Source organism: Cariama cristata, unplaced genomic scaffold (genome assembly GCF_000690535.1).
Source record: "Cariama cristata isolate BGI_N322 unplaced genomic scaffold, ASM69053v1 scaffold18571, whole genome shotgun sequence".
Taxonomy (NCBI): domain Eukaryota; kingdom Metazoa; phylum Chordata; class Aves; order Cariamiformes; family Cariamidae; genus Cariama; species Cariama cristata.
The window spans coordinates 22,683-49,367 of NW_009597736.1; the positions used below are offsets into that span (position 1 = coordinate 22,683).

Here is a 26,685-nt window from a genome sequence, read left to right on the forward strand (position 1 = left end):
GCTGGCCACGCTAGTGTCTCATCACCAAGGCGTTTATAACCACTTCCAGTGACTGGATGCTTCCTAAAGGATCCTAAAGTCTTTGCCAGGTGCCTGCTAATTTTCCTTCAGGATTTCAGCCCTTGATGTTACAAGGACATGGTCAAGAAGCACAGGATTGCTGCGGCAAGGAGCAGTGCAGAGCGCTCAGCCCTGCTCGCACCCACCAAGCTCCAGCAGTGGTAACAGCTGTGCCCAGCAAGCGGGCTCATCCGCAGCTGCAAACCATTGCCCACATACCCTTTAACTGCCAAAAGCTTCATTTTACTGCGTCTTATTCAGCTGGTGATGGTGCCAGCCCAACAGTGAGCATCTGCCAGGGACATCCCCGTCTTCTTCTTCCATGTACGACTGTCTTCACCCCACGGTGAACCACCAAGAGGAGCCAAATTTTCACAAAATCAAGTGGGACCCTTTTACTTAAAAAATCAACAGTTTGTCGTCGCTGAGAAAAGCAGCATCTCTCTGCCCCACAGCTTTGGTGTTCACATGAGCTCTGAGCAATCTAATACAACTCCAAAGCTTGCCTTGCTTTAGGCAAGGAGTTGGGCCATGCAACCTCCAGAGATCCCTTCTGACCTGAATTATTCTGTGATCTGAACTCGTGGTTAATCATTTCAGCTCATTAATGGAACAAAAAATTAATCAACGGAAGTTTTCTGCTGGTTGAACTGTCTTCTTTTGGGTTATATGGGCATCCAGCACAAGGGTGGACACGGAGGAATGGGCCAGCTCCTTGCTGGGTCGGACAGCACCAGGTCAATTTGGCTGCAGTGAGAAACATCACCCTAAAGATGCAGGATCAAACATTGCTGAACTTAGAGTCAAAGAAAAGACAGGCACCACTGACTGACCTATTAATCTCTGAAGGATTAGTTTAAACAAGAGTTCTGAGCTTCCTGCAGAAACAGAGAACTTGACGGAGAATTCAAGACTTTAGGCTCTGTTTCCTAATGCCAAAATATCCCTTGCTAGTTGACACACGGCACCGGCAGCACCTCCAGCTGCCCACCACACTGTGACTCAAACTATTATTCACAGAAGACTCTGTAGAGTTGCCGTCTGCACTTTGAGGTTTAGCCAATACTAGAAAGCAGCATTTGTCACTCATCAGCTTATCTCAGACTTGTCACAGCTTGAAGAAGTCAAAATTATGTCCTTGGGATAAGAATAACAAAGCCAAAATGTAGGAAAATATGGAACAGAAGAGCTGAAGATGGAGAATGGTTTCCTACCTTTCTTGCCGATACACCAGCTATTTAATAGCCTGCATTTACTAACAGCTGCTGGACCACAAAGCCTGAAATCTCCGTTTTACGTGCAAAGGGCTACTGTACTCTCAGATGCAGTCGTAGCTCACACCCCCTCTCTAGAGATATCAGTAATGACCATTACAGTGCCCTGAAACACAGGCAGTGGTTTCTGAGAAGATTGAAGACACCATTCATATCCATTTTAAAGCACCTATGAAGAATGCTCTGTAGGCCACCCATCCAGTGGTTCTTTGGTGCTCCAGCTGCCCCTTGTCCCATCTTCAGCACTGCACGGTCAGAAGCATGACCCAAAGAGGAGGGTTAGAGAGACACATTTAAGATAAGCAAATTTGCCAGAGAACAGAAATGTTGCTGAGATCTGGCTGAATGCAGCAGTTCAAACTTAAACATCCTGAAGGCTGGAGTTGTACAGGAATCAGAGCTCAGCGCCTGTCCGAAAGTAAGATGTGAAAGCTTCAAACCCCTGTGATTCTTTCCAAAGCAGAGACCATCATCACTGGCCACCACGAGCATGACTCAGACATAAATATGGGCTCTGGGAAGGCTCAAGACTTGGTATGTGCTGAGCTCTCAGCAGGCTAGCCAGACATAATACAGGAGAAAAGGTCAGGGCATGGGTGGGAGACATGGGCTCCTTGCAAGGACAGGGATTAAGAACAATCCTCCAAATCCTGGAATTTAAAAGTCAGAATGCAATTTTTCTGATAATTCAGTATTTCCTGCAGGGATTCCTGCTCTCCAGCCTAAAACATCTGCTTGAGCTAAGGCTGAGAGATGAGAGGATATATCTAATACAATAATACAGCAAGAGGATCCAAGCGCTGCATGATTTGACATGTTCTAGATGTTCTCATGATCAGTGATCTTAACTCCCAAAGATACACTTCTTTTTAAACGAGATTTGTCTAGTTTCAGCTTTTGACTACGGAAACTTGCTGTTGCCTTCGCTGGAAGACATGAGGTGCTTTATTCACTGATCCCCTCCCAGACCTCACTGGCCAGTGGCTACACAGCAGCGCACACAAAAATGCAAAACCATGGTCCCCAAAACTGCCTCCGTCCTGCTCATCCTGACAATCAGGTTGCATTTTAATGTCTGATTGTGGGCAGGACATCCATAGGCACATGAAGAAGTGCGGTTACTTAAAACTAAAGCAATACCTTACACATTTGTTGAACCTGAGAAAAGCTCTGAACATTCATCATGAGTGTGCCATTTCTTAAAGGCTTAGAAATCTGCATAGTCTGGAGCAGCAGTTTTCTTATTTTAATTGTTTGCATGTGCATGGATGAGCCCTATGCACTGTAGATGCCACAGTACATCCCATTGGCACAAGCTGTGGCATTTTTTATGGTTGTTTTATTTACAAAAATAAAACAACTGAAAAAAAAGTCTCAAGAGTCACAGTCATACCAGCAACTGCTATTTGCTTTTTACACAACTCTTACATTTACAGCTCTCAAGGCAGCATTCCTGTGTGCCCTAAACCATATCGGTAATTACACTCAGCGCTTTTCCAAAGGCAGTGCAGCCAGGGATCTTGAAAACCTTCCCAGATGTTCACTGCACCTTGCAACACATCCCAGAGATGCTGGGCAGCACACTGACAGCCGGAGGTTTAGTGACTGGCCTGAAGTGCCAGACCAATAACAGTATTGCAAAACGTCCCAAGTGTCCTACCTTTAATTATAACCACATATGGATATGTGAAAAAGAATAACCAAAGGCTACAGTTGGCACTACTGGAGCTGAAGACCAGAAGAACCCTATTCTGGACCTGCATGGTCTGCTTACATGAATCAAACACCAGAACTCACAACCCAAAGAGACCTCTCCATCACCAAGGCATCACCGTCTGTCCCATCCACCCAGTCATTTGCTACATCCAAGTAGCTAATTTTACCCAAATATAAAGTGCATCTGGCTAAAACATTTTCCAAAACAAAACTGAGGCTTTATCCAATAACACGACCCCCAAGAGGAATCTGACCTACCTGGGCAGTGTCAATACAGCTTCTATAACAGAAACCCATCCTTGAGAACCCAGAAGGGTCCGGACTGGTCAGTGACCACGTGGACGGATGTGACACAGCCTACGTGCCTTTCCACAAAGCCTCTGAGATCCTCACCAAAGGCTTTTATAAAAACTAAAGAGCCATGTGAAAAGTTCCTATAGGGATAAATCAAGGGTCAGAAGAGGTAGGGGCAAACAGTCATTCCTGCAGAGAGAGGTCTACATGGAGGACACAGGGATCCACACTAGGACCTGAACTGCTCAATGTATTGCTGAGTTACCTGGTGAGGGGATAAGTGCGGTGAGAAAGTTTTGTAACGATTCATATTTCCCAGGGCAGACAGGATGGGGGCAGCCCATACGCAGCTCCAGAGAGAAGCTAGGAGACTGAGTTTCAGGGCAAAACAGCAGGTGACTGTCATGCCAATAAATATAAAGCAACGAGTGTGGAGAAAACCACTCCTACCTTCAGATGCAAAATGATGGGCTCTGAGCTGCCTGGTGCTCCTTCAGCAGGGAAAACTTGGGCTGTAACGTTCACTGCACAAGAACATCAGCTCAACGCAAAGCAGTGGCCAGAAAAGGCCAGGCAAAAAAGATTCCACTTTGGAAAAATGAGAGATCAGGACGTTGGACGTCACGGTAGAAACCAACTGAGTAGAAATCCTCATTACATTGATTAAAAAACAAGCAAAAAGCCCCCAAACCTGCAGCCGATCCCTGGATTCTCGTTTCCACAGAGTTCCAGCCTTTCCGAGGATATCTTCAGCCAGGGCTAAGCTCTGCCTTGCCCCGCTGCATGCCGAGAGCCACTCCGAGTCTGCCCTTCACTGATCCTATTAAGAAAACTCTTTGATCAGATTGAGCATTTTTAAGAGTTCCTTCACACTGCTTTGGCTCTTCTGCTTAGCATGCAATGTAAAATACCTTTTAAATGTTTTTAACCAGCTTCCAGCATCATTTCAGAGACAGTAACTCTTATTATGACTTAGCACAGTTATTGACTTAACTTTTTAGAGTATAAACGTACGTGTGCAGATATTCCTCAATGCAGGGGGAAAGTGCTTTGAGACCCGACACAACAAGTGTTACGGATGTGCAACACAATACACTTATTCATCAAAATGCCCTGGGGGTCAGCACAGTCCCCATTCTGTTGATGGCAAAATAAACAGAGATAAGTGACTGGCTCATGATCAGAGACAAAGACAGTGACAGTGCTGTGAAGAGTAAGGATGCTCAAATTGTTGTTCTCAGCAAAAGTCATTTTCAGTTTAGTGCTGAGCACACAGATTTACTTAGTCCCAAAACCCAGGTCTTAATTTCTCCCCCATACAGGAAAGATATTAACTGCTTTGTATCCATTGGGTAGCATTATAAAACGAATGGGTAAACTGAGTTATCCATCCTTTTTACAAAATACTGCAAAGGCTAGCATCTGCATAACGGGAAAAGACGGCATCATGCCTGCCACCACTGGAGCAGCCAAGCAAGCTTCTCCCCAAATAGCAGCTCATAAGGCCCTCATCTCTCAGCACGTTTGCTGCAGAACATCTGCACAGCCAGCCATTAACGTCTCATGCTGCCAATTATATGTCTGGAGCTTGGAGGAGTAGCACATTCCTGCCTCTTCAGCCCCTCTTTTCCCTGCCAGCCCCTCTTCCAGCTCCCAGAAGGCAAAGCAAAGAGCAGAAAGACTGTGCTGAGAATGGACCTAGCACAGGCATTTACACTGTAGAGAAAAATGGCATTTTGGGACAGTGGGGCTGGTTCAAGGGATTTAGTGTGCAGATCTGGGTTGCACAGGAAGCCCTCAACAGAATTACAGCCCATACTGCAACAGAGCTGTTATTTATTCTACGCAGAGTATCCTCATCATCCTTAGGGAAATATTCGCTTATATGAGCCAGTGTCCAGCAATCTTTGCAGCCCATTTTTATAAAGCTGGTGGCCTTGGCTTGCACTCTTTGTGCCAGCATTGCTTTTTATTTCTCCAGTGCTCAGACAACTTAACTCTGGGTCCAGTTCTACAAGGTCAGTTAGATGCTCCTTTGCAGGAGTACAGAGGCTACCAGCTCCCCAGTCCGTCTGGAGCGCAGTTCCTCCTCCGAGCCCAGATACCAGGTCGGACAACAAGGAGCTGCAAAGAGCCTACCGGGGCATATGGTTCAAATACAGAGGTTAAGCAAATGCCACATTTGTCTATAATCACCCTCTTCACATCCCAAATCAGCAGCCTTCCTCCTGTCCCCATCCCACTACCTCTTATTCCAAATAAACTGGCTACAACACAACCCGGGTTTTTGCTTGCTGTCATCCCTATTAGTCTCGTTTTTTCCAGTCCACTGCAAAAATAAAGCTGTTGTAATGGTATGTTGTTTTAATCAGCTGTGAAGCAGCTATGAAATTAAAACAGAAACTCTGAACTACGCAAAGGAGACGAGAACTGAGCTGGGCAGCTCCAGCATGAGAAAAGCATCAGCAGAGTTGAAACTGAAGCTCCTGACTGAGGAGATGCGCTAGCAGGTGAAAGAAAACATACAGGGGCAATCGGGGAGAAATGGCGATGCCAATATTTATTGGTAAAGTCAGAATAAAATCAAGTAAAAATCTGAACTTCAATACTCAAGCTTAATTTGATTACCCCAAAGCCAGGCTGAGATCGTCTTCTGCATGACCGTGCCCATGGACACATGGTGAGTACTCCAGCAGCAACTGCAAGAGCGCTCCTGTGACCTCCTGGAGCTGTTCAGCTGATGGTACATGAGCAGAACTGGCACCTTTGGTCCTGACACAGACACAGGCAACATAAATAAACTCATTTCCACACCTCAGGAAAACCATCGTACTGCAGCTCTTCCAGGTTTACTGCTTCAGGAGAGGCCATCAGCAGAGCATGCACCCACAGAGGGTTGTCAAAAGCACCAGGAATGACTGACACATGTCTGGTCCGCATAACAGTCCTCAAGAAAATCCCAGAGCCATGGTCTTAGGAAGCATCCAACTGCAGACTGGGTAGGACTTCAACTTGTACAAGCATGCCCAAGCCAACCTGACCTACACCTGCAGCAGGACAGAGGTCACTAGTTTCTTCACAGATTTACAGCCCATGGGAAGTTTGCAATGGCATGGCTATAACTGCTATCTATATCCAGCTAGCTCAAGGACATACATTCAGTGAAAATACATGGCATGAGAGACCACCATAGTCAATCTACTGACTGACCACGTCTCCTGCCCCGGGAGTTAATTACCAGTAGGTTTCCAAAACCCCATGCTGAGAATCGTTCTGTACTCTTGCCGTATTCAGGCTATTCAGGACTGTTCCTGAGGCTTCTGCTTCTTCTGATCTTCTCTGAAGCTCTTTTTTTAGCTTTGGCTTCCTGGTTAAATATTAGCCGAACACCTTCAACATATCAGTGCACAAAGAACAAGGAGACTGCTAGGTGGGTGCAGTTTATTCCACCTTTTGTTCTTTTCAAAAACTGTTCAGAAGTTATAAAAATACAGAAGATAAAGAGGAGAACCTTGACAAGCCGCAAAAGGTCCAATCTTTATAACAAGTGGGGCTGTATGTTCAGTATGAATTTCCTAGATTCAATAAAAATGCACGCTGTAGCAACATAGACCTGTTTGCCAAAGCCAGAGTCAGAGCTGGGCTCAACAGCATTTACTTACCCTCTCAAAAAAATGGGGAGGAAACAAAAAAATGAAGAAACCACCCAGTAGGTAACAAGAAGATGATGTAATGTTCTTGCTCCCACACAGTCACTGTGAAAAATCCCAGCAAAATGGGCCCATTTCTCCCATTTGTGCATACACTGCTCCAATTACAACCATCCCATTAACCCTGCACAGCCTTTACAGACTTTTGTGAAAAGAGTTTGGTCGATCATTTTGGTTCCTCCAGCACTTGCCCGCATCAGAAGTGGCATCCCTACAAGGGACCAAGTTCCTGTCACCAACGGCTGCCATATGTGTGCTGGTGACAGGCAGAAACTAGATGTGGAGCCCCAAATCCTTGATGCAAAGCTGCTTCATACTAAGTGTTTAAAACACTTCATCTAGATGGGAAACTGTGCTCTCCCTGTGGCTCTCCTAAAGATACACAAACCCTTACACTTAGGTATACTTTAAGTTGATTTAACTCTGCTTCCAAACCTGGCAGCAGAGGATGGTTAGGCAGAGACATCAGCCTGCTTGTAATCAGGACATCCCAAGTCAGACACTTCTAGACCTCCAGAAACCAAAGCCCTAGACCACAGCTCTTCCTTGAGTCTCTCCAATTCCGTCCTGAAAGCACTCAAACCTTAGGTCTGCACAAGCACAGCCCTGCACCACGTCCCATCAGTGGAAGCATTGTTACTGGTCAGAGATCAGAAATGGAGCAGTGACTCCAGCGCTATTCACCCAAAGAGAAAAAGGTTTCAACAGCGAGGCTCCTGTAGAAACATCCTGCCAAGACTCAGTAATGACCTGAGATTTTGAAACCCTGTTTTGGGTCAGGAAGCAGGATGGAAAAGGGAAGGAGACATCCTGAATAGAACCCAGGCTCTCTGGTTTATGAAATATTTTAGAATAAAACACATGAGGAAAAGTCAAGTTGGGAGGAACGCCCAGACACTAATATTAAGGACAGACTGGGTGACAGTGGAAACTGCCTTTCCCAGGTCAGCTCCTCTTCTCAGATGCTCTTGCCAGCCCCAAGACATCACACAGTAACATCAGGGCTCTGACATGCCAGATTCACCATTTCTGCTGAGCCACAGATTTGCTGTTTGCTAAACCATGGGCACCATCAGCATCCAAAGAGGGTCGGGGGAACAGCACACCCTCCTGCAGTGCTGGGCTGCTCTTGTCCAAGCCCACAGACTTTCAAAGCCAACGCGTATTCCAGGATACACAGCCGAGCCGAGCCAGGATTACTGCTAAGCGCACTGGCTCTGTGCTCCAAACAGCTCAAGAGATTTTTCTTTGGATCTTCCGGCAGCAGTCTCAAACACAGCAACACCCAGGTACAACGGTTGCACATGCATTAGACTCACAGATAAAAGAGAAAACGCTGAACTTCTTTGTGCAACCTTCTCCTGCCGTCAGTACATAAGCTCTACCTGTGTGGTCCCAAATCCAGCCACCCCAACACAAACAAACACTACCCAGCTTGATGTATAAGCTCCAAACCCCAGCTCAGTCCTGAAGTGACAGTAATTAATATTTTTCCATCTCCTTCAAGCAGTAAAGCACAGGAGCTCACCTGAGTGTCAACCTGCCAGCTATTCCTGATGAGGTTCCTCCACCCACTGCTGTGTTCTTGCCCCAAAACCAAGCAACATAAAAAATAAACTCATAAAATACACATTACCTTCGCCCACGGGCAGAAAATCTAGCATCCGATCATCATCTTCATTTGAAGACACCAAGCAGTTAACCAGTAAACCACACAGTAGCAATGGTGACGAGAGATGAAGAACTTAATGAACTTTCTATCCAGGGTCAGCATTTTGTGCCTCTCTGTTACCTCCTGGAGTTACCGCTCCTGGCCCAGCACCCACGTGAGGGCAGGCCAGGCCCTGCTGAGACGCTCATCTCTTCGGCGATACGGGCAGGCTGTGTAACGCATGCAACAGATGGCGAGTCCAGGAGTTGATGTGAGGTCCGCTTCAACATATCTCCATGGTAACTATCTAAAACTATTAACTTTTTCTTGCTTTGCAAGCAGAAGGAAATGCTCTCAAGGCAGCCAAGCCCAGCGAGAGGGAGCAGTGTGCTGATGGCTCGCAGCAGACCCGGGCAAAGGCAGTCAAGGCAAGTGCCTGCTGTTTAACTGTGCTGAGCACCTGGGTCTCCGATGCCCTTGCTGCAGCTCCCCATCAGCCTTGGCACAGCAGTTGGGAGGACGTGCTCCGCATTAGCTCTCCCCTGCCCAGCTGGGCACTGGGCCTCTCCACCAGTTGGGCTGCTGCCAAGGCAGCAACTCCACTCCTCCAAATTCCAGCGCTGAAGCTGCTTCCAGCTCTGCCTGTCCAGCCTTAACGCTTTCAGTGCTGCCCTTCTCTCACACCCAGCACGGCATCACCCCTCTCTCTTACAGAGCATGCAGAAGGATGGAAAAGGGTGTAATGAGCTCACCAGGGAACTCCAGAAGAACTTGGCATCAGCCGGAGGCATAGCCCAAACAGAGGAATGGCACAAGGACCTTCTGAGTAATAGACTTTTACGGCTATACTTATGACTGTGGGGAGGTTGCTGTAGGCTGCGTGTGCCCCTGTATCCTTGATTTTAAGGTTACAGTATTTCCGTGCCCTCCAGCAGTGATGTACGAAACATGGTTGAGGAGATTTAAGGGAAACTATTACAGTGGAAGAGGTGTGTGTATGCATGTGCATGTGGGGAAGGTCCTTGTGCACCTATGGATTAAATTTGGGGTTCTCAGGATCTGGAAAATGAGCTGCTTTTCAAGAGGCCAGGGAAGACTGTACCTGCCACAGCATCTTGCAGCAGCAGTACTGTTGGGATCATGCACAAAGCCACCAGCACTCGGCTGTAAGAAGGGCTCCTGTAAATGTGTCATTTTTTGAGGCAAATCACAGCTAAAGTTCCTGATACTGTAGCATAAAGCCCAGAAAAATGCATGCATTTCTTTGAAATTTAAAGTTAATCCTTAAATAAAACAGTTCTACATGCTTTCTTGTGTAAAGACTCAGATCTTGCAGAAAATCTCAGATTCCTGCGCCCACCATCAGCACATATATAGCCAGAAAACTCTGTCTCCTCAGTCCCTTTTTCCCAGCCTATGTCCCTTTACCTGGCATAGATAGACTCTTCAGTGCATCACCTCCTCGGATGAAGAGCTCAGAGCTGGAAGCCGCCTCGCAGAGGTACCTGAGAAGACCTCAGTTTGGTTTCTCTTTCCCCAAGGGCTCACAGCTTTCCATCCCACAAACCACTTCAGAAAGGAAAATAACTGCTCATGGATCCTCTTCCAAGGTGGTTTTGCCTGACTACAAAGAACTGAACTTTCCTCTAGTCTGTGATCAGTTGTGAAAACTCAAATTTCCCATGGATAACAGAAACAGACATGTCTCTCTACAAGACCATGCCTTGGCTGATGGGGTATTTCCCTCATCTCACCTCCCTGCTGAGGGCAGGTGGCCCCGGAAACTACAATCATTAACCAGCCTCTTATCTCTTTCTTCTTTCTTCTCAGTGATTTTTATCACAGTCTCGTATTTCCCTCTTCAATCCATTTTGCCCTGAACCTTAGCAGCAGCACCTCCATTGGTGTGTGCATCTCTCGCTCTCTTTCTACCCAGACATGATTTAAAGTAACTAGGCAACAATCCTCACTCTTTAGGTCAATCCTAAATATTGATTTTCTGTACTGCTTCTAATGGAGAGGGATTCTCCAAAGCAGCTTTCCAAATCCACGCTCCACTTATGTCAGTGACCTGAGAGCAGGATTGTTTCTGTCCTGTTTAAGAGCCATGAAAGCTTGAGTTACCCACAGACTCCCCAAGGAGCAGGAAGTTTAAAAAAAGTAAAATGCATGCAAAAAGTTTTTTCAAAAGTACTGTACTGCTTTTGGCTGGGCTAGAGTTAACTTTCTTTAATAATAGCTCATGTGGTGCTGTGTTTTGGATTTGTGACCAAAACAGTGTTGATAACACATCCACGTTTTAGCTGTTCCTGAGCCAGGCTTGCACAGTGTCAAGGTCTTCTCTGTTTCTCACCCCACCCCAGCAGTGAGGAGGCTGGGGGGACACAAGAAGTTGGGAGGGGACACAGCCAGGACAGATGATCCCAGTGACCCCAGGGATATTCCATACCATATGAAGTCATGCTTAACAAGGAAAGCTGGGGGAAAGAAGAAGGAAGGGGGGGATGTTAGGAGTGATGGCGTTTGTCTTCCCAAGTCACCGTTACGTGTGATGGAGCTCTGCTTTCCTGGAGATGGCTGGACACCTGCTTGTGACGGGAAGCAGTGAATGAATGCCTGGTTTTGCCTTGCACGTGCAGCTTTTGCTTTACCTATTAAGCTGTCTGTACCTCAACACACCACTTTTTGCACATTTATCCTTCTGATTCTCTCCCCAAGCCTACTGTGGGGGGTGAGCGAGCGGCTTTGGGGAGCTCAGCTGTGTACCAGGGCTAACCCACAGCAGCTGACCTACGTATTTTACTCTTTCAATCTCTGCTTTCCTCCCAGTTTACATTTCTACCTAACATTGCTTCAGTGTACTGGCTCGTACACTCCTTATGGTCGTCACAACTTAATCTAAACCTTGAAGCGCTCAGCTTGAGAAATATCAGCTACCTCCTGCACTGTATCTACTACAATGTCAGTTGACTCACTACATAAATTAAATGGAAAAGCACGCAGGCCTGGCAGATGTGGGTAATTCCTTCCCTATCCAACAGACCTTCAGGGTCTTCTGTTAAAAAAAATCCACACCGTTAGTAATGTGCATGCAGTGTATTTAGGCCTCACTTTTGTGTGCTGCAATGTCTAAAGACAGAGAAACACCATTCTCCTGTGTTTTGCCCTAATTCTGAAACTCAGATCCCACCATGCAACAGGAAAGTCCAAAACCTCAGCAGTAAGTTTGGGTTTGATGCCCCACACAACCTTAATTCAGCTGTTTTATCTATATGTGCTGTGATAGACAAGTATTTCTCAATCAATATTTCTCTAGGATGACTGCTTGACTCAGTAAGAATGGATGTGCAAACAGCTCTTCCAGAAACAGTCAAAAAAAAGCTGATTTGTAAAGCTCTGAAGTGAACCCACAAGTGATGAACACCTCCAAGGTAACTGCAGAAACTATCATTAACTCAGTCTGCCCTTTGAGCAAAGCTCAAAGCCATCCAGCACTTAGTTTAATAGGAAGTGCACCTCACCTTATATTCCTAAAAGCCGAGGATATGCGTTCAAGGGTAAAGCACATGTGTAAGAGGCATGAAAAGACATACAAGATGCTGTACACTACATGTGAGGAGTGAAGTGAAGATTCCTGGCCAAGAGACAACCCTGGGAGTGCTCCACTGGCATGGGTGGGAAACCGGAGGAGGCTTGCTGCACACCCACAGAAACCCCCTCCCTTTAGGATGGTCACGGGAACCTGCCTTCCCCGACCGCTGCCAAGCTGGCATGGAGAAGGCGAGGATGCACAGGACAAGCTCTGCTGCATTTCGCCGTGCTCTGTAAGCCCAGCAGAGCTGACCTCCAACCCCAGCCCGCAGGCTGACGTGGAGTAGAGAGAATCAGGACCGACCACGTGCGCAAGCATCCCCGGAGCTACATTTCCCCTGCGGCGTGTGTTTATTTGAACCCTCCAGCTTCAAGCTGTGCTGCATCAAGAAAGAAGCTCCAGGAGACGCCCAGGAGCCCATAGCCATCTGGCCACCGGCCACGGCGGAGCTCTCCCAGCAGGCCACCGCACAGACACCACATCCTGACAGCGATGTAATTACCAACCTGATGTGCAGAGAGCTGTTCCTCCTTGCCGTTTGACCTCCCTTTCCTCCCTTCACACACACACACACACACACGTGCCCTCCTGAAAGCTCCCCTCAGTGCGGCTGGCTGGGCCTCAGCTCCATCAGCACCCTGCCCAGTTGCTCCAGCTAAGCAAACACTGGTGGGAGTGGGAGGCCCCAGAGCCGGAGAGGGGATGTGTCTGGGAGAAGCCCTACACTCCTCCACCTCTGCTGGCAAGCAGCAGAAGGGACAGATTAGAGCTGAATTAAGTTACCAGCATTAAATAAACATGCCTGGCTTCTTTGAAGTTCTGCTTCCGTTGAACGTGAGCTCATTTCACGAGACCTCTTTTCGCTCAGCCCCAGGAAGCCATCAGTCTTGATGGAGTTAACTCTTCACAGGACTTCTCAGCTCCCCCCAAGCACCTCACCCTGCTGGCACCCATTGGCTCAGGGCAAGATGGTCAGTCCGGTATGTGAGCAGAGCCCGGCATAACCACGATTAGCACTGAACTCCTGCATTTCTCCCTGGGTCTCCCTGATTTAAGGGGAATTCCCACCAGGAAAGGGAACCTGCTCGACTCCACCGTGTGGTCCTGCAGGCTCCAGGCTGAAGGAAAAGAGGATCCCTCTGCAGTGAAGCATCCTCCAACCCTGCCAAGAGCAGCACTCTCAGGTCCTGGGAGGACTGTGCTGAACCCTCCTCCAAAGCAGGGCTGAGGAGTAAAGGAATAAGGGAGAAATTTAATTACAGACAAGGAAACTTTGCTCCCTTCTTTTGGTTTAATCCCACAAAGTGGGTATTGGAAAGTCTGGGGCAGGAAAGGGAGGGCGTAGCCACAGAGAGGAAAGTAAAATACCACAAAGACAAGGCTGATTCTAACTCCACAGCATTTTTGCATGGCTCATGCAACCTCTGCCAACCCCTGCTCTTGAAAAACATGGCAAAGAGAGCAGAAATCTGCCTGAGAGCAAGGGCTGTCTCTGCCTGGGAGTGGGGAGATGTGACTTTCGGGGTTCACTATTTTTATACATGAGCGGAAACTGCAGAGTCACTGCCGATGGAGCCGATGTGAGAGGGAGAGCCTGTCACTGCTGCCTGCTGAGGGGGGAAGCAAATGCTCCTCAAGATGGCTCCAAGTTACCACAGTGCCACCACCATAATGAGGCATTATTTCTGGATGCTCTGCTCACTCCTAGCTTCAGCCCCTGGCACAGGGAGCCTGGAGAGGAACAAAGCTGCCTGCACTGGGTGCTGCGGGTCAGATGGAGATTCCCTCTTCTCCTAGGAAGGCAGCTTCCACCTTGCTCCTGAAAGCTTGCACCCCCAGTTTACTGCCAGGAAAGCTCCCACCCAACACAAACATGTCTTTAGCCACTTGTGCAGTACCTGAGGAGCACCTTCGAGATGCTACGCAAGAGCCCCTGACTCCAGGGCACCACTGGAGAGGTCAGCCACCAGCCGGGAGGTCCCCAGCAGCTCTGCGGAGCCTGCAGAGCGGCACTGGGCAGGACACAAACGAACAGCAAGAAGCGAGGGACAGGCTGGGAACATCAAGGTCAAATGCAGAAATCCAAGATAAACAACCAGACTGCTTTTCAGTTCCCAACCATAACAGAAATCTTCTCCACCCAAGGGGAGTCCACAGCTTGGCTTGCACACAGGCCACGCGAGACAACCTAAGGCAATCCACCCCGACACCAGCCTTGCAACACAGAGGACAGAACTGGTTCATATCAAGGGACAGCAAGAAAGCACCAGCCCGACGGGTCAGCACAAGCTGACCCTGGATTTTCAAGAGAAACAGTCTCACCAGAGAAATGCCTTTCCTAAGTAATCCTTCAGCTCCGGTAGAGAGGTTGCTCTCCTGCTTCTCATTTCATTGACAGGCACGCGCTGGACTTGCCAGCCAGCAAATTCCAGAGGGATGCGCACAGCGACAATGACAGCTCCCCTGCTCCTAAACACAACTGCAATGCTAGCAAGCTAGAGACACATCTGCAAATCTCAACAGCCTTTGCAAGGCAGCAAGTTCCCCGATACCATTCCTAACCAACAACCATGGTTCTAGGAACAAGGCAAGTACAACGTGATTCAGACCGGTTTTTTCCACATTCACAGTAGACATCACAGCATAAGGCAAAGCAAGATAACCGTCAGAAGTACAAACAGGCGCAGTCCTGCAAATTCATAGTTCTCATTATTCACTTCTTATATCCACAAATAGCCCAGTCCCCCTGTGAAAAAGTCCCTAGGAATGTGTGTTCCAAAGATGCAGGAAAGACTCTAAGGAAATTCCTGAAGAGGAGCAGACCTCAGCAATGCTGTACGGCACCACCATCTCTCCAGAGAGCCATCATACTGCCCGGCTTTACAGTTCCTTAGCACCTTGACGCCAGGCTGTTACACTGCTAATAGGTATGATCATCTGTACCTTTACCACGCATGAAGCAGCATAAGAAAGCCAGATAGGGCATCCAGATGTCCTTGCTGCTAGCCTCTGCCTGTTTTGCTGCTCTTTGAGAGCTGAGTGGAGGAGGAAGACAGCTAAGCAACAACGTGGGCCTTACCTTTTGTTCCAGGGGGCTGCAGATTATCTCCAGTCAGCGAGCACCAGCCTACGGGAAAGATGTCCCGGGAATCATATCGGCACCAGTAATCGAAGGCACCTCTCCAGCCATCAAATGTTATGAGGACCTCAGAACCTCTCACCTCCCCAATGGTGGCCGGGCAGATAAAGTGAGGGTTCTTCCTGTCCACTGCCTCCAGCTTCATACCTGTCTTGAAGAAGTTTTGGGATGGAGATGGTGGTTCCTACAAAGAGAAGTTGAAAATGTGCTCAAAGAGGATATGCCAGTGCCTCCCCAGACCAGAGCTGTCCCCTCCATCAGCAAACTCACCTCCACGAGCAGATGAAGAAGGGAGCTAGTGGGCTGGATCTGAACCCTAATTGGGTGTACACGTGCTAGCCTAGCTACGTAACCATGTGCCCTTTAAGTCAAGAGGCAACAAAGTCCACTACTGACTGCTCTGCCATCACCTGGCTGCTGGCCCAAGTCCAGACAGTCCTACATTAACACTGCACTCTGTGACAACTCTGCCATGCAACACAGGCAGAAAATAAATCTCCAAAGAAAACGGCCTCTGTGGGATACTCTCACCTTGTTATCTCAGAGCAGGAAAACCTGAGATATGACAGAGTCTCTCAACCATTCTTCCCCCACCGTCAGGTTTGCTAGACATATGAGAGATCCACCTGTTCATCCTTATCTGGGACTTGCTCTTCCTAGTCTTTCATACTTGAGATACACTAAAGCCACACCAACCATCCCATACCACAGCACACCCCTCTAGACTGGCTTCTGTCTCTCTCTGACTTCACTAAGGGCGTAAGGATACAAACTACGAAATCATACTTGCAGTGCTGCCTCACACCAATATTTGCACTCCTTACAAGCTCTGGTACATTAAAAAGTTTCAGAGAGGTGCTGACTTTCACATATTGCATTCCTGACTTTGAGTAGCACCTGCAGCCCAAGTGAAAAACAAGCACATCTCTCAAGCCCAAGTGTTGAAGCCCAAGACACTTTCTTAGTAGACCTCTGTCTGCATCCTGACACTGCTACGACACAGTGTATGGGTCGGTTCTAGAGAAGCAGCACCGTGGCAAAGCTGGGCAATGTTCATCTCCTCTGGGATCAGCAGATCTCACACGAGACGCCAGCTGTGATTCTGGTGCTTTGCAGTAATGAGGGCATGCCAGAAGGATGTCTTCACAAACAGTAGAGTAAAATACCTTGTGAAAAATCCGGACAGGAGCCATCTCTGCTCCATTCAGAGTCTTCAGAAGGAACATGGGCCAAGAGGAGGCATTCAGTCGAAAGCCTGCAGAGAAAGAAGCAAACGGAGTCTTTAAGGCTGTGGGGGCCACTGGATCTGGCAGGACATGCCTGCTTTGTTGGGAACTTTGCAGCGGGCACACATTGTGATCCCACACCACTCTTCTCCTCATGCTGGAGAGTCAGGCTTGACCTTTTCCAGATACTCTGAATGCAAAACATTATGTTGTTGAAAAGAAACATCTGGGAATGGATGTTTGACTGCAATATTTGCATATTATAACAAAAGTCTGTACATTGACCATAGAGGCAGAGCACTTTGTGCAGCGCTAGCACTGGCAGCCAGCAATTCTACTATAGGGGATATATGAATCAGCAAGTGCACACTCAGGCTATGAAATTTTTTCCTCAATAGGGAATGTCAGCTTCTGGGAGGCCTCCTCCACCTTTTACAGTGAGCTGCAGGCAAGCTAATCTGAAGAAATAAAGAGGCTGTGACTCAGCTGGGAAACAGATTTAACCATTACAGGAAAGGATGGCAGGTTTTGGCTCAACAGCTTCTGTGAAAAAAAAAGTAGAGGAATAACAGGAAGGGGTTTATGAAAGGAAAAAAGTAAATTCACATGCTCTGAGTCCATGGCACTGAGTACAACTGCACAACTGACTAAAGTCTCCAAATATCACACAACACCATCTTTGCTAAATGTGCATCTTCCTATACAGGCGATTTCTGCTGCTCAGCTGAACATGGCATTGCACCTTCTGTATTTGCAGTGTTTTGAAGGTAACCCTGGGACTGGACCTAGATGGAGAGCATCCCATGATGATTAACATGGCAAAGTTTAGCCAGGGTTGAAATGTCAGAACACAACCAGCTCAGTACAGGCCACTCTGCCAGCCCTGCAACTCTGTCAGAGGAGCCTGGAAATCAAATAAGCCAGCCACAAACCTCACGGGATGGGAGAGCTAAGCTCCCAGAGGGGCAAAGATAACCTTTTACATGAATTATCTTTGTACAAAAGGGGAGCAGCAGCAGATATGTACACATGGAAAATACTACAAGAAACAGAGAAAATCCTTTCTGGGTTTTCTGGGCCCTTGCACTCTGCAGGCAGAAAGGACAACTGCAGAACTAGCTATTTGTTACCTGTCTTTATGCTGGGTGCAAGAGAACCACGCTTGTCCAGCCCAAGATTAAGCAGGCGACACAGCTCAGAGCTGGGGCACACAGACTTCTTCCAGAGTATGAACCCTCTCCCTTGGCACAGCCAAAACCGAGTTTTAATCCACAACTCGATTACATTTATTGCCATCTGCTGGCAAAACCTAGACAAGGCACAGGAGGAACCCATCACTGCCAGCTAGGACAGGTACCCGCACCTCCCGGGCAGGCCACACGAGAGCTGTGAGCTGCACCCTGGGACCAACGTTTCAGAGATGTCTGCAAATGGAAAGCAACATGCATGAAAGTAACATAAAAGATGGCAGCTTTAATAGTAATAGCTGCAGCAGTTTTGTCTGTAGCAATTATGAAGGGAAAGGGTATAATTAGACTTGCATAGAAACAGCATGGTGTGGCATGATGTGCCAAAACATGCACCTGCTGTTGTTTCTTCCTTCTTCAGAAAGGTCAGTCCCAAGTGTCCCATTGCAATTCAGACTGTACTTCCACATAAGCTCACAAATGGTGCCCCAGGAAAAAAACTCAAATAAAAATATTCCTAACTCAACGTATCCTATTGAAGGTTTCTTGCATCACTATAGATTGGCTTGATATTATCTGGGGATGTGCTAATTGAGAGAGAGATTTATGAAGATGCTTCAAAAATAATGGGCAGCACAATGCAAAAGCAGGTTAATCTTGCTGCTTAATCAGGAAAGAACCAGCAAATCAGCTCATCATTTGGCCAGCGTCAAAATAAACAAACAAAAAAAAAAGATGTGTGTTTAACTGAAGACTGGAAGAAGTATTTGACTATGCAGATTATTTATAAAGCTGTAGCCAAGCAAAATTAAATAAATAAACAGATGAAATATCGCAAGCGTCCCTTCATGTGAGACAGGACTTAAATCACTGGGAACCTTTCCAGACATTATGTTTCCCCATCAGATGGTCTCCAGCTAACCTGCTATCACCCCAAAGACACTTAGGCACAAATACACTTAGACAGCATGAATGAAATGCTTTTGAAATCACAGTGTCAGGATTAGCAGTGATACAGCAGATGCCTCAGCCCTAACTGCTCTCTTGGTTATTCTCTACATCAAGTTTTACAGATCTTCAGCAAAGCACCTCTGCCCAGGCACCTCTGCTTGGCTCGAAGGGGGAGCACAGAGGAAAGCACTGACGGATGGCAGCTGTTTCATATCAAGCACACCTTTGAGATGACAGCACTAGCAAGCAGGATCAGAAAGCCTAAAGCAATGGGCAATGGCCACAGATTGAGCCATTGCTACAGCTATGTGCCAGCACTGCCTGTGTGACTCTGCGGTGTCTCCCAGGAAAAAAGAACCTGGATTTGTTCTGTCCTTAACCGGCAGTCACCCAGGAAAGGCCATCACAGTCACTCTGCCTTCAATGCTACTGCCTGCACCCCTGGGTCACCAGGACTTCAGAGTGCCCTTTGGTTGCTTGTGTGTCCTCTGGGATACAGAGTGCCTCTGGCATTCTTTCACACAAACGCATGGAAAATGTGGTTTTCCTTTGAGGTACACAGGGAGAATTTCAGAAGGCGTAAGAGCATGGTCAGCATGTTCTAATCCTGAGTTTGAGCTGCAAAGAGTGCAAGCAGCTCACCTAGGTGCAAAGAGCTCTTTCACCTACACTCTAAAGTATCTTTCTACCCATGCCATGATGTCCATGTGGAAATACAGATCTGGTATGGGATACATCTGTTTAACAGCCCAAGCTAACAGGGCTGGTGTACATCACAGTGGTAGGTATAGGGCAGTCCATGGGTCTCTGCCCCAAGTAGAGAAACATAAAAAAACCTGGGGTTTTCCTCACAGATAACATAGGTGCTTGTTGGACAGTTGAACTTCAGCTCACCCAGTGGAGGCTGCAGCATCCCTCCATTCTTCTCACAGTTTCCTATGGGCTGAATTTCAGCAGAGTCCACCAGCCGCCAGAAGTCATTCTTGTTATCACTGCCATCGAGGCGCAGCCGGAGGCGTGCGCCTGTCAGACCCACCACCGTGGCAATGCAAGTGGAGGTGGTGTTCCTGGGGTCCTGGGCTTCTAGCTTCATACCGATCTTGAATTCATTTGCAGGTGGAGTGTATGACTGTGAAAAGAAAAACAGAGGCCCAGTTAGAGCTCGGATTTCCAATATATGCACCATCTCAGTCATAAAGCTTAAGCCCAAAGAGCATCAAAACTGATTCTGCTGAAGACTGCAGCATCTTCCAAGCACAGCATAGAGCAGGCACCACAGAACAGCAAAGAAAGTTTGGCAAGCCCTGGCAGATCTGTAACTGAGACCACTGTACTTTGGTACTGCATCATCTAGACAACCAGACCTACCCTTTTCTCTTAGCCCTCTTCTCAGGAGAACCACCCAGCTGACCCAAGAGCCAACAGATACTCCTATGTGCTGCTGCCCCTCCTCCATCCAGACCCAGGTGTACCATGGCAATTCACTCCTGTATCCCCTGTACTCAACACAACCACCTCTGCGCTCAAGTACCTGATGCCCTGGGGGCTGCTGTTCCATTCATAAAGATCAGGCGAATTCTTTAGAAAATCGTTTTGCTGGGTAGGATCCACCAAAAGCTGAATCACAGCTTTACTCAGGAAATTTTCTCCAAGGCCCTGTGCTTGGCAGAGTAAAAACATTCTTGTGTTCCCATCCATGCACATCTAAGAGTAAAATGTTCTGTGCTACTCTAACATTTGCAGTGCCTAAATCTATCTTTTTTATCTTTGCTTCAGCCCACTTGGATTTCTATTAAGTCTCCTTAAGCATCTTCCTTGCCAAAAAAGGGGCCTATCCCAGGCACAGAATGCCTGGGTCACCAATGGACCATCGCCCTTGACCTTTCTTGTTTTCACCCGCTTACCTGCTTGAAGCAATGGGCAGGAGCTGGGATGGCACATGTCTCTTTCAGGTATTTCTCCCAGGTGAAGTGACCTGAGAAAACAAAAGGATTCAAATAGGAAGTGACGAGGAAAAATATTAGAAAAAGAGATGGCTGGACTCCTAACACTGGTAGTTCTTTACTTCTCACAGAGGAGGTGCTCACAGACAACATCCTTTCATGAAGATCCTCTGATGTTTGTGACCACAGAAGATTTACAGCTGCAGCTGACAGGCAGAACAAAGCGTGGTGCTGCCTACAGCATCTTACTGCCTGAGCACTGCTGGGAAGGGTCTGCAAAAAGTGAGGATAACAACCTACAACTTAATATAAAATATCCAGGACAGATGGGAATCCATGCAGTCTTCCAGACAACTGTCTCTTAAAAATTATTTGTTAAACACATTGCTCAGTCTGGGGATTAAGAACAGTCATTGTGGGCTAAAAGCAGCCCAAACCAACAGGAAACTGTGCTGACTTTATGATTCCCCTGGTCCAGTATACACATAGCCTACCCCAGGAGCCAGCAGCTCAGATCATGTATCAGCTCATCCCCAGCAATTAGTGGACAGGTCAGCAATTAATTTCCTGAAGCGGACTCAGAGTCCAGTAACTTGGGTAGGATGGAAGCAGGGATCCTCCAAACAGGGATTTACTGAACACAGAGGCTGACAGCCAACACCAAAGCCCCTTCCACTGAGTGTCACTGCTGAGGGAAGTGCATTTTATCCTTGCCTGCACCTTTCCCATGTAGAGCAGGAAGGGTAAAAGCAATATGCCATCCAGGGAAACCTGTTATTAAATAAGGAATTAAAAGCTCCTGTGATCTGAGCAAATCATGACTTTTGCCATTTAAACTGAGCAGCTGGGAAAGGATCCTTCCAGCATCACATTAGTTTGTATTCATCTGAATGGCTCCCGGGAGACCGCTGTTTTCAAGTCATTTCAAGAGCATTGGTGGCAGCACAATTAAAGAGTCAGCTATTGCTTCCCCTATTCATGTCAAGTTTTTAATCAGTCTATTTTCAAAACAAAAGCTACATTAAGAGCCATTTTAGCTACTGCAGCGCACACCACACCTCTAAAAATTCAGGCATTAAGGTCAACACACGTTACTTCTGCCTCACGTGCACAGAGAAGCCTTAAGGGCTCGATAATCTACTAGCTTCAGAGAAATAAAAGAAACGTTGCTTTCTTGCCACTTCCCCTGTAGATGACTAGCACACTGTTAAATACAGTGGAAATGAACAGAGAAAGATATAGTTTCATTGCCACATTGGCTGACTATACTTCTGTTTACAGACTCTGGTAGCAGCTCTCCATTCCTCATAGTATGTGTTTCCATCCATTGGTATTTATTTTCTTTTCAGCCAATGGTCCTTACACTGGGACAAATGAAGAAATTCAGTGATTTACCGCAATGATGCTCTCACAAAATCAAAATTCTTTTGCTTTAATTGAAGGTATGATTTTACACTCAGTTACATCAATGAAACTCTTTGTATGAATAATGTGTAATAAATACCCAGGCAAAGCAAATTCTGGCATGGAAATGGCTTATGAATCCCACTCCTTAACTCTGGTTGCTGATCTGGGCTTATCTCAGGCTGAGATGGCCCTTCAGAGGTCCTTGTCCATGGAGCACAGAGCATGCCCACGGTGACAGCACCAGGGCAAGGAGTGCAAGCCTCAGCCCCAGGGCCTGAGCAAACATCTTGAAGAAGATCAGCTGTACTTGACAGTTTTATTTTAAAAAAGAAACCTCCCTTCCCCTCAGCTGATTTCAATCCCTCACTATTAAAAGTAGTCATGGTTTTAATCCTTCCACTTTTCACCCACTCTGCACCAAGCGAGGTCGTTCTGCTCCCTGCAGCAACTCACACCGCGGTCGAGATCGATGCGGCACTATCCCAGCAGGAAGAGTAAACTTCTGCGACAACTGCATGCCTCTAAAAATAGTGTTTGGACATGGACCTTATTTGAGATTAATTCTAGAGCCTGTTGGGACCCAGCCACTGCACGAAGACACACACAACACTAGAACTGCAGCTACTTACGACTCATGGTTCTGGTGACTTATTTTGCAAAGAAAAGCAGAAGCAGCAGAAAGACTTCTCTAAACTCTAGGAAAAGACAGAGCCGATACAGCAGAGTTAAGCCTTCCTTCCTTCTCTGTTCACGATCAGCCATTTTTTTACACAAAGATGGCATGACAAGCACAATTAAAGACTGCATTTCTTTTTCCAGAGTGCTCTCAAACCAGGACAGAAACTGCATACTGAAATTGGAGGTTGCCACCATGGCCTTAGCACAAGAGGAAGCCTTGCGCAGAATGTAGGGACTGGTTTTAAATTACTTCAGTAATAGTATTTAGCTCCCGAGACAATGTTTTTGAAGCAGGAAATTCAAAGTACGCTTAAATTTAACCAAATACGATCAGATTCAACCTAAAAACTGCAGGAAGAATCAGAAGAAAATGACATAACACAAAAGTTGGAGTTTTTCTTTACAACAAAGGGAGAGCTGCCAATAAAACAGTAAAAAACTGGCACTTAAGGCTCTTTTAATCAGGGAGCAGAGAACAAGCCTTGAGCTCTGTACTTGAGAAAGAGTGCATATGGTTGAAGATGGATACATGTTGGCTCTCTCAACCTTACCTCCTCTGGACTGTACCCAAATTCTGCTTGTCATGCTGATCCCCACTCAATTCCAATGCTCAGCTCCAAATGGATCTATTCTGGAGCCTCCATGCCAGGCATGCTGTCAGCCAGGACGCCAAAGTTGCCGGGCACTTTGATGCCATTTTACAAGCTCGCTGTATATAGAGGTTATAAGGCCAGAGGGAAACATTGAGAATATCTTGCTTGGTTTTCTCATTAGCACAGACAAATTATCTTGTATTTTATATTCTCTCAATATTCTTATTCATATTAATAAAGTGGATGCCTTACTGTAGAAGGACAGGATGTTTTAGTCTGCAAGATACTTGTTTCTTATCTGGCCTGGGTAGGTAACACTGGAGAATGTTTTCTGAGTGTTGGTCAAAAACCCTGGTGGCTTTTCTCCAATTGGCGGTGATCGCTTTGCTTCATGAAAAAAACAGCACTTCAGCCAGTCCTAAAGTGTCCCTTTTATTGGTGATGGAGCAGAACTGTCCAAGGACAGAGCTGACTGTAGGGACTCAAATCCTCTCTTGCCCCAAAAAGCAAAGGGGAATGCTTGCTCCATTGCTGCTGCTGGCTTCCAGTACAATATGCAAAATATTCTACCAGCCTGAAAATCATCCTTTATTATGCCTGGTCTCTGCCTTCTCTTTTGTGTTCCCTCCCCCACCTTGCAGAGCAACACCATACTCCCGTAGACTGCAGTAGGACCATCGTTTGAACAGACCCTGTTCCTCCGATTAACATACATCAGATCTTCTTTACAGGAAGAAACAAGAGAGGAACACTTAATGAGAAACACCACGTTTTTGTAATTACATCTGTGAGCTAAACAAAAGCCAAGGATTGTAAACTTATATGACTCCCTGTAACTCGGCTGTGAAAATGCCTACTAAGGGTGACTGTCTATCACTTTTGCTTGCCTTTGGAAAGCTCCTTACCGTGTGTTTGTGCCAAAGGGAGATATTACTTGCAGGCAGAGTGTTAGATTTGGGCTCTGATGTCTTAACCTTCAAAAATATTTACTACAAACAAAACACTCCACACACCCAAGGGGTCAAACTACAGTAGTTGTGAACAATGCAACTCTGCACCCTTGTGTTTGGATTCTCATCATGTTGCATTTAATGTTGATCTTTTGCCCAGAATTTAAATGAAGACAGAGTTTCTGTTTAGATCTTTAACTGAAGCCTGGTTTGGACTCCATTAGCATTTCAGCTCCCAAGGGGTCATCAATCCAACTGAAACGATATATGTGCGTTTCAGGTCACATCTGTGAAGGAGAATGTGCCCTACCCAGATCAAGGCATCCCATTAAAGTCTGCAGCCCATATGCGTGTCTGCTAACAAGCATCAAGGCAGCACATGAAAGCAGCACAGTTTGAGCCAACTCAATATGAAAATTAGCAGAGTATCATCTCTGCTCGCAGATCCATATGCGACCGTGGTCTTCCCCAGTGTCTGGGCACAGCCTCCCAAAGGGTCAGCTCTCCCACCGTGACAGCAGAGCCCCTGCATGTTCTACCCATTATAATTTCCAGGAACTTTGCTCAGCCATCAATCTGTCTGCCCATTCTCCATTGGTAACAGCTACAACCGATAACACAATCCCACTTACTTACTGTCTTGCTCAGAAGAAATGCAAGAATGTGTGACCCAAAACTAATAGATTTCAAACACCAGGACACTGTCTGCTTTGCTTCTTCTCAGAGGTGCCCCAATTCAGTATTAGTTTTGAGCAGAAATCCTTTCAGCCTGGATTACAGGCTGCTCTGTGCCAGAAAGCTGCTGCAGTTTCTCCCCTTCACTGTGTACCCAAGCTTTGGGCAGCGATGAGCTGCTCAGAGTTTCCTGCGGGGAAACGACCCCTGATCCTCACTGCTACACCATGCACTTGTCAAGCAGACATGTGCACGTCGGCCTACCTGCAGCATCGCCTCCGTACGCCTGCAAGCCCTGGGATGCAGTGAGGTATGAAGGTTGGTGTGCTGGGTTACCACGAGCGCTGATGGGAAAGCAGGCCTCTGAATCTCACAGAAAGTTGGCGTTGCCACTGAACAACAGCCAGTCCTTTGATATCTGCAAATGGTGCAGCACATGGAGCAGAAAGGAAACTGCAATGGAACCCCCAACACCCCAAAGGCTGACTAGACACAGGCCATGTGAGCTGTGACGGTGCCCCATAATGTCACATGGAGCTCAGCACGGGGTGCCAGAAGATCCAAGACTTTATAGGAGGTGCTAATAAATTCCCTCCTGTTGGAGAAGGTCCTTCCCAAACTGTGATGCACAGTACTTCAGTATAGGGTAGACAAGGACAGACAAGATGCCCCAAGAGAGAATGGTGAGGGCTGATGGTGGCCCACAGTCCAACGTGCTCAAGAACCACCACCCTGAGTCTCATCTCAGGGCCCAGGATAACCAAGCCCCCAAGGCACAGCAGCAACTTCAGCTCTCGCAGGGGCTCTAAGAAACATAGGAGAGCCTTTCACAAAGGCAAACACGTGTTTCCTGTTAGAAATGGCTTAACTCAGGCAATCGTTTAGTTTGTTGTCACTCTTTACTTGGTGGGAAGTATCGACATCACCTTCTTCATAGAAGGACATGGCAAATATAAGGACATAAGGACATCACCTTCTTAAATTATACAAGCCTTACATAAACTTCCTAAAGTTGGAAGTTGCCTGCATATCCCCCCTGAGGGATAGCAGGAGCTGTCAGTTTTATGAACTCAACCTGCAAGCACTGTGTACAGGGCCACAGCCCACCCTACCCACGCACGGGACACCTTAACTCCAAAGGGAGCAAGAAGTGACCAACTCCTCTGTCACTATTGCCAGCCCTTGCCCTGTGCTCCACCGAGCCAGCCAGCATCGCCTCTGCTTGGGTAAGGGCCGAATTCCTGCCGCTGGAGAAGAGGGAGCATGGGTCACACCGCGTCTCTCCTACAGCAATGAGATCTGGGCTAGCTGCTGCTGTGAATGTGGAAGAGGAGCTCGTGGAGGTGTAAGAGGCTCCTTATGCCCAGGAAGCATGTGAAAATGTGGGCAGAATCACCCCTCAGCACTTGCGGCTGGACAGTAAGAAACAGATCTGCTCGATCCTGTCTGATTTAAAAATGAGCTGGCCCAGCTGTGTGCTTACCTCGGTGTCTTCTCAGCCATTTTTGACTGTGGTCAGAATTAAACACACGAGGACTGTTCAAAAGCAGTTTTTATCTGTAAACTAATTTGGCATGCTGCAGTTTCCTACATCCTCAAAAAGCTTTTAGGGAAAAAAAAAAAACAAAGGGAGAACGGG

The 26,685-nt window shown here is 47.1% G+C and overlaps 1 protein-coding gene across 1 annotated transcript in view; it reads right to left on the minus strand.

The window, feature by feature from the left end:
- SCMH1 (sex comb on midleg homolog 1 (Drosophila)) overlaps positions 1 to 20,775 on the minus strand; it is a gene marked incomplete at its 5' end in the record, with an annotated part of 42,893 nt that extends 22,118 nt beyond the window's left edge. Inside the window, 4 exons of the mRNA XM_009709030.1 lie at positions 15,377 to 15,620; positions 16,603 to 16,691; positions 19,695 to 19,929; positions 20,705 to 20,775. Coding sequence (XP_009707332.1) covers positions 15,377 to 15,620; positions 16,603 to 16,691; positions 19,695 to 19,929; positions 20,705 to 20,775 — 639 coding nt within the window. The remainder of the gene's footprint in view (positions 1 to 15,376; positions 15,621 to 16,602; positions 16,692 to 19,694; positions 19,930 to 20,704) is intronic.
- Between the last annotated feature and the right edge of the window lie 5,910 nt (positions 20,776 to 26,685).